The sequence below is a fragment of the Scylla paramamosain genome, chromosome 47 (assembly GCF_035594125.1).
Source record: "Scylla paramamosain isolate STU-SP2022 chromosome 47, ASM3559412v1, whole genome shotgun sequence".
NCBI classification, from domain to species: Eukaryota; Metazoa; Arthropoda; class Malacostraca; order Decapoda; family Portunidae; genus Scylla; species Scylla paramamosain.
The window spans coordinates 3,782,501-3,790,000 of record NC_087197.1 but is presented as its reverse complement, the minus strand read 5'-3'; the positions used below and the strand labels follow the sequence as shown (position 1 = coordinate 3,790,000).

General features: G+C 45.2%; 1 protein-coding gene and 1 long non-coding RNA gene across 3 annotated transcripts in view; both read left to right on the top strand.

Annotated features, from left to right (window-relative positions):
* LOC135095007 (dystroglycan 1-like) overlaps positions 1 to 7,500 on the top strand; it is a 57,096-nt gene that overhangs the window by 47,925 nt on the left and 1,671 nt on the right. Inside the window, 9 exon segments of the mRNA XM_063995602.1 lie at positions 1,015 to 1,362; positions 1,900 to 2,022; positions 2,270 to 2,434; positions 3,558 to 3,724; positions 4,036 to 4,231; positions 4,779 to 4,946; positions 5,473 to 5,689; positions 5,862 to 5,935; positions 7,011 to 7,181. Of these exon segments, the coding sequence (XP_063851672.1) occupies positions 1,015 to 1,362; positions 1,900 to 2,022; positions 2,270 to 2,434; positions 3,558 to 3,724; positions 4,036 to 4,231; positions 4,779 to 4,946; positions 5,473 to 5,689; positions 5,862 to 5,935; positions 7,011 to 7,181 (1,629 nt within the window).
* LOC135095008 (uncharacterized) lies at positions 5,948 to 6,998 on the top strand. 2 transcript variants are annotated; one of them, XR_010264022.1, is made up of 3 exons: positions 5,948 to 6,257; positions 6,347 to 6,599; positions 6,836 to 6,998. It is a non-coding gene; the product is annotated as an uncharacterized LOC135095008 (long non-coding RNA). The 2 variants fall into 2 exon arrangements; XR_010264021.1 differs by lacking the exon at positions 6,836 to 6,998 and having other exon boundaries at positions 6,347 to 6,797.

Genomic DNA, 7,500 nt, shown 5'->3' with positions numbered 1-7,500 from the left:
CAGAAGCTTGTAAAAGAAAATAGTGAAGATAAGATGGCAAGACACTGATGAATAGTTGTGGTAGTGAAGATCAGGTGTGAGGGGCATTTATGGATAGTAGTAGTAGTAGTAGTAGCAGTAGTAGTAGTGAAGAATTTGATATAAGTGCAAGATTTATAAAATATTTTGGGATTTCATTGCCCTCACATGTGTCTTAATTGAGGTGTAATGGCATGCAGGTGTAGGGAAGATATGTGGAGATAGGTAGGTGTGGGGAAGGTGTAGAGAGGCAAACAGGTGTAGGGAGGATGTAGAGAGACAGAGATGGAAAGAGAAAGTATATGTTATCACTACTACTGCTGCTACACACACACACACACACACACACACACACACACACACACACACACACACACACACACACACACACACACACACACACACACACACACCTTATTCACCTGACCCACTTCACTTAAGACTGCTAGGAAGGATTGAAAGGGTGAAAAGATTATATAGATTACGCACTGAATTACATACTAAGTCACTCTGAGGTCAGGAGAGCTGTAATCTGTAGTAATCCTTAGAGTGTGTGTGTGTGTGTGTGTGTGTGTGTGTGTGTGTGTGTGTGTGTGTGTGTGTGTGTGTGTGTGTGTGTGTGTGTGTGTGTTTGCCTAGTTATTATATTTATGTGGTTCTGTCTATTTCTATTTATCCTTGTCTATCTTTCTTCTATTATTATTATTATTATTATTATTATTATTATTATTATTATTATTATTATTATTATTATTGTTGTTGTATAGATTTAAATGTTTCACTTAATCTAACATTTTGTAAACACCCATTGGATTTAACCTAACCAAGCCAAACCAACCCAAAGCACACCACACTAAACCAAACCAAACCAACACAACACAACACAACACAACACAACACAACACACACTACACCAAACAAAACCACACCAAACCAACACAAACCAAACTAACCTAACCTAACCTAACCTAACCTAACCTAACTTAACCCCTACAGGTGAACCCCAAGTCAAACCGTGTGCGCCGCCAGGTAGACTTCTCTGGCGACTACGGCCTGAACACCTACGAGGACGGCGAGTATGGCGACTATGCTAACTATGACTACAATGGCGAATATGACTATGAAGATTACATTTACGAGGACACCAAGAGAGAGAACGGGAGGGTCATTAATTTTGACTACGGAATAGACCCAGAACCAGAGACGAGGGTGATTCCTAGTCTGGCCACTCCAACATTCCCAGATTCCTCAGCAACACTCCTCCCCAGCCCCCCTTCTGGCCCCCGTGTGCATCCAGATCCTTCTCTTCATTTCTCTCCTGTGTTCATCTCTACACCAGTTTATGTGAGTGTGTGTGTTGGTGTGTTTGTGTGTTTTCTGGTGTTTTTACTGTGTTTGGGGGTCTTAATGTTTTTTTTTTTTTTTTTTGTGTGTGTGTGTGTGTGTGTGTGTGTGTGTGTGTGTGTGTGTGTGTGTGTGTGTGTTGGTGTTTGTGCCATGTGTTTGGATGTGTTTGTCTTGTTTTTCTCCACTTCTTGCCCCTACAGTTACAGGTGCAGTGTTTGTGTTGTGTTTCTCCCGTTGATAATGTAAAAATCTTGTTAATCTGCCACTAGAACTAAAAACACCCTTGAAGACCCACGTCACTTCAACCATAGCCATTTAGATGAGTGTTTCTCCTGTTAATAATGCAGAAATCTTGTTAATCTGCCACTGGAAACGTAAAAACACCCTTGAAAACCCACGTCACTTCAACCAGAGCCTTTGGAATGCAGTAAAGGTGTGCTGCTGAAGTGTTGCAAAGTATAGTTGCCTTATCTCCCTTGTTACTTACTCTCCTACTCTCCCTTCCCCTATGTCATTCTTCCCTTACTCTTCCAGGTCCCCGAGAAACCAACAAGAATTCTCGAGGCCAGCCCTACTGTGGCCTATGAGTCTGCCTACCCAACGGGACTGCCCTACCCCAACCTAGAGGGCTCCATTGTGTCTCAGCCCTCTGCCACTGTGAGTCTGGGAGGGGTCTGGGAGGGAGGGGTGATGGGATGGGTGAGTTATGTTGATGTCTAAAGTACTATAAATGTAATGATTAGGTTAAGTTAATTTAGGTTAGGTTAGGGTAGTTAAGTCAAGTTAGGTTAGGCCATGTAAAGACAAACACACACACACACACACACACACACACACACACACACACACACACACACACACACACACACACACACACACCTTCTCATCACTACTTCTCCTACAGATCACCACCACCACACCACTGACTGCCACCACCACCGCCTCGCAGCCTGGCCCCGTCACCACCCAGCCCATCGCCCCCTCATCAGTCCACACCCACACCGAGACAGAAACGGGTATGATGAACTCTCCACCCAGGGTCAAGAACAGGATCCCCAAGCTTGGATGGGTGAGTACTGGGGTCGTTAGATCGTTAGAGGGTCATCTGGTGTTGTAAAGTGGCTTTTAAGGATTTTTATCATCATTTGGTAAAGTTTAAAGGTGTTTTGTTGGTGATGGGTGAGTACTGGCACTAAGTGGGTCATTAGAGAGTCGTTAGGTTGTTAAATGGTTGTTTGGTGGGTTATATTGCTCTTCTGTAAAATTTTAAGCTGGTTTTTGGCCTTGTTTCTCATTGCTGGCTGGTTATATGGGTGTCAGTTTGTTGTTGTGTAGTTGTTAAGTGGTGTAATGACTATCATGGAGTCGTTAAGTAAATAATAGGGGATTTTATCATTGTTAGGTGTAGTTAAATGTTTGTTAAGGAGTTTAATGACTGTCCAAGGTTGTTAAATAGTTTGTTTAGTGGTTAAGAGGTTAGGTCTTGTTAAATGGTTGTTAAGTGGCTTAGTGACTGTCAGAGGTTGTTGTGTAGTTGTTAAGTGGCCTTATCATTGTTAGGTGTTGTTAAAATGGTTTTAGGTGTTTTTATCAATGTAAGGTAAAGAACGGATATTTTTTTTATTTATTTATTTTTATTTATTTTTCTTTTATTTGTAAGTGGGAATCTGGCCAAGGGCAGTGAAAAAGACTGAAGTAAGTAAATAAAGGTGAAATAAACAATGAAAAGCTTCACTGCACTCACGGTGGCAGAGCAAATAAAGCACAAAGGAATATCTAAAGAAAAAAATAAATAAATAAATGATAAAAAGACCCAATGAAGATGCCCAGTACTTGGAAAGCCCTAAGGGACATATGTAAGGTCCCAGAAGAGCCCCAGAAGACCCAGTGAACATACAGACCCCCTGTAGACCCCAAACCAACGTTCAGACTCCCTTAAAACCCCTTTCACTCAGACAACCCCTAAACCAACACTCGGACACTCAGACACCCCAAACCAACACTCGGACACTCGGACAACCCCAACCAACACTTGCAATCCCTAAAAAAACCTAAGAAACATAAACAAGTCCCATAAACATCCCCAAAATACAAAAAAAAAATACAAAACCAACACACAAACACAGAGAAATCAGCCCCGTCACCCCCCTACACCCCTTCACATTCCCACTGACACCCCTCTCCCCCCACAGACTGCCGGCCATGTTTACCGCCTGCCCATACCAAGCAACACCTTTGAGGACTTCGAGGACGGAGACACGAGAAATCTTGATCTTCACTTCAAGGACAGCAATGGGAAGGAGATAGGTTATAATTCCTGGATCCAGTTCAACACCACTTCTAAGGAGATCTATGCCCTGTGAGTGGGAGAGGGAGAGAGGGAGAGGGAAGGTCTGAGTGAGAGAGAGAGAGAGAGAGAGAGAGAGAGGTCTTTGTTTGTTTTGGTTATTTAGTTATCTATATTGTAATGAGTGAGAGAGAGAGAGAGAGAGAGAGAGAGAGAGAGAGAGAGAGAGAGAGAGAGAGAGAGAGAGAGAGAGAGAGAGAGAGAGAGACCCTTTACACCACCCACACAAACTCCCACCACCACCCCTATCCCCCCACAAACCCCAAGCAGACACCCCACCACCCCAGATGCACCCCCCCACTAACACACCTGTCTCCCTCAAGGCCCCTAGAGAAGCACATTGGCCACTACACATACCTGCTGGAGGCCATGGACAGGGATGGAAAGATTGGTGTGGAGACTGTTAAAATTCACGTACAGCAGCCAAAGGAAGGAAGAAATTACAACCATCGTTTCTCTGCCGTGTTTAAGACTGAGAAGACTTACGAGTACAAATTTGTCATCTCTCTGAATTGGCAGGTGAGTGGTGGAGGGAGAGGGAGAGGGGGAGGAAGTGAAGGAAGGGGGCTAATGTTTGAGTGAGGCAGGGAGGGAGAAGGTTAATGAATGTGTGAGGGAAGAAAGGAAGGACTGATTGAGTGAGTAAAAGATTGAGGGAAAGGCTTAATGAGTGAGGGACAGGCTGAGTGTGTGAGTGATTGGGAAATGAAAAAATGAATATATGAATCAGAGTGTGTATATTTTAAAGATCAACTAATAAAGACAAGAAAATGGCGAATGAGTGAGTGAATTAAGAGAAAGATTTGCAGAGGCTGAATTATTAATCTTACCACTTGTCTGCCATCTATACATCCACCACCCATCCACTCACCCATCACTCCACCTACTACTACACCCATCCACACATCACCCACCACCCACCCATTCACTAACTCACCCAACCACCCATCACTCCAGTTACCATTCCACTAACCCACCAAACACACTCCACATCACTAACACAGCCACACCACATCACACACCCAACCGCTAACCCCCCACCACTCATCCACCCACCATTCCACAGGTAAAAGTGGTGGAGAAGATAGCCCAGCTGTACGGAGACCCTGACACAAACAACATCAATGTCCGTGCCATCTCCACCAGCCCCACCAAACTCACATGGACCAACACCTCCCTCACAGACTCCCGCTCCACCTTCTGCCCCACCGATGACCTGGAGGCAGTGGCTGAGGTGAGAGAGGGAGAGGGAGAGGGAGAGGGGTCAAAGTGTGTGTGTGTGTGTGTGTGTGTGTGATGTTTAGTTTTGTTTTTGTTTTTCTTCAGTTTTTGTTTTTGTTGTTTTGTTTATTTTTTGTTTGTGAATGAGAGAGAGAGAGAGAGAGAGAGAGAGAGAGAGAGAGAGAGAGAGAGAGAGAGAGAGAGAGAGAGAGAGAGAAAATATTGTGGGAAAGTTAGTGGAATGAGGAAGAGCGAAAATACATAGAATTAATAATAAAAAAAAATCACTAAATAGGAATGAAAAGGAAAGAAAAATAAGAGGAGGCAAAGAAAGGAAAATATGAGAGAGAGAGAGAGAGAGAGAGAGAGAGAGAGAGAGAGAGAGACGAGAGAGAGAGAGAGAGAGAGACCTAACCTAATCTAATCTAGCCTAACCAAACCCAACCAAACTCAACCCCCAATCCAACCCACCCCACCCCACCCCCACCCTACCCCAACCCTACCCTATCCTAACCTAACCTAACCTAACAATGCTGCAGGTGGTGGTGGGCAATGAAGACCACGGCATGACAAGGGAGGTCAAGGAAGCTTTCAGGCCAGAATTTCAGCTGATGCGTGTACATATTCACTACATGGGTCACTGTGAGGTCCTGCGTTCCAAGCCAGGTGGCCCCAGAACACCCATGGCCCCCCCCTGGTAAGCTCCCACACCCCCAGTAGCTTTGAGGTACTTTTCTCCCCCTAGACAAGATTTAGGTCACTTTTCTCCCCGAGATTACAAGTCAGAGTCATTTTAAAGTCGAAAGAATTTGTAGTGTGTGTCTGTACGTCTGTGTGTATATGTGTGTGCGTACAAACAACGACATGGGTAAGTGTTCGTTGGCTCACCTTGTCACTCTCATCCCTTCAGAGGAGCCAGAGGATGGAGAGCCAATCATGCGGAACCCAATTGACCTCCTCAACGCCACGGCCGGCACTCTGCTCCGCTTCCAGGTGCCTGAGGTGAGTGGGGTGGGTGTGGGGTGGCAGGTGTGGGTGTGTGCAGGGGCTGGTGTGTTGTGGTGTCGGGGTGTCAGGGTTGGTGTAAATACAGTCATCTCTTGTTAGGCATGGTTTAAATTTTCATGGTTTCAAGTTTCCATGGGTTCAGTTTCCATGCTTTAGTTTCCCCGGTTCAGTTTTCCCGGTTCCAGTTTCCACAGTTTTCAGTTTCCACAGGTTCAGTTTCCCTGGTTCAGTTTTCCCGGTTCCAGTTTCCACAGTTTTCAGTTTCCACAGGTTCAGTTTTCCCGGTTCCAGTTTCCACAGTTTTCAGTTTCCACAGGTTCAGTTTTCCCAGTTCCAGTTTCCACAGGTTTCAGTTTCCCCGGTTATAGTTTCAAGGTTTCAGTTTCCCCGGTTATAGTTTCATAGGTTCAGTTTCCCTGGTTCCAGTTTCAAGGTTTCAGTTTCCCCGGTTATAGTTTCAAGGTTTCAGTTTCCATGGTTTCAGTTTCAAGGTTTCAATTTTCATGGTTTCAAGTTTTCAAGGTTTCAGTTTCCACAGTTATAGTTTCCACAGTTTCAGTTTCCACGGTTTCAGAAATTCAAGCAACAGCAGCAGCAGTGAGAGGCAGTTTACTTGCGCTCATCACTTTTCCCTTTATCATATTTAGTCCATTGATAAGTTAAATGTTTGGGAGCCGCCGTGGTACAGTGGCACCGCGCGCTGCTTTGGGGGCCAAGTGGTCATCAGGCGCACGGGTTCGAATCCTGGCTACGGTCCGAGGGTAGGAAGGGCATCCACTCGGGGTAACGGTTCCCAAATGCCAAATCCAAAAGTCCTTCATCAGGAGGCACCGTCTCAGCCCTAACAGACTAGGGAAAAACTAGACGTAAAAAAAAAAAAAAAAAAAAAATAAGTTTAAATGTTTGTGACCATGTATATACAGTTTTCTTGACTCCACTAAGGTTTCAGGGGATGGGGGCGGTGTTCTTAGGCCACTAATTCTCCATGGATCTATCTGACCCCCTAAAAAAACACATGTCAGATACCAAAGTGTGACCTGACTTGACCTGACCTGCCCTCCCTTGCCAGGACACTTGCTATGACCTGGAGGATGGGGACTCACACAAGCTGAAGATGCGTCTGCTTACTGCCAACCTTGCCCCCATCTCCCCCGACTCCTGGCTGCAGTTCGACTCGGCCAACCACGAGTTCTTTGGGGTCCCGCTGACCAGCAATGTGGGCAAGACTGAGTACAATCTGGTGAGTGTGTGTGTGTGTGTGTGTGTGTGTGTGTGTGTGTGTGTGTGTGTGTGTGTGTGTGGTGTGTGTGTGTGTGTTTAGGGTTTCAGGGTGTATTAAGATATGGGTGTTTATGTGTGGGGCTGTATAAGATATGGGTGTTTGTGTGTGTGTGTGTGAGTGTGTGTGTGTGTGTGTGTGTGTGGTGTGTGTGTGTGTGTGTGTGTGTGTGTGTGTGTGTGTGTGTGTGTGTGTGTGTGTGTGTGGTTCAAAAGAAGGATGATGATAGTGATAGTTTGAAGTTTGTAGAATGTAGAAGTAGATGTTTGGTGTATTGGGT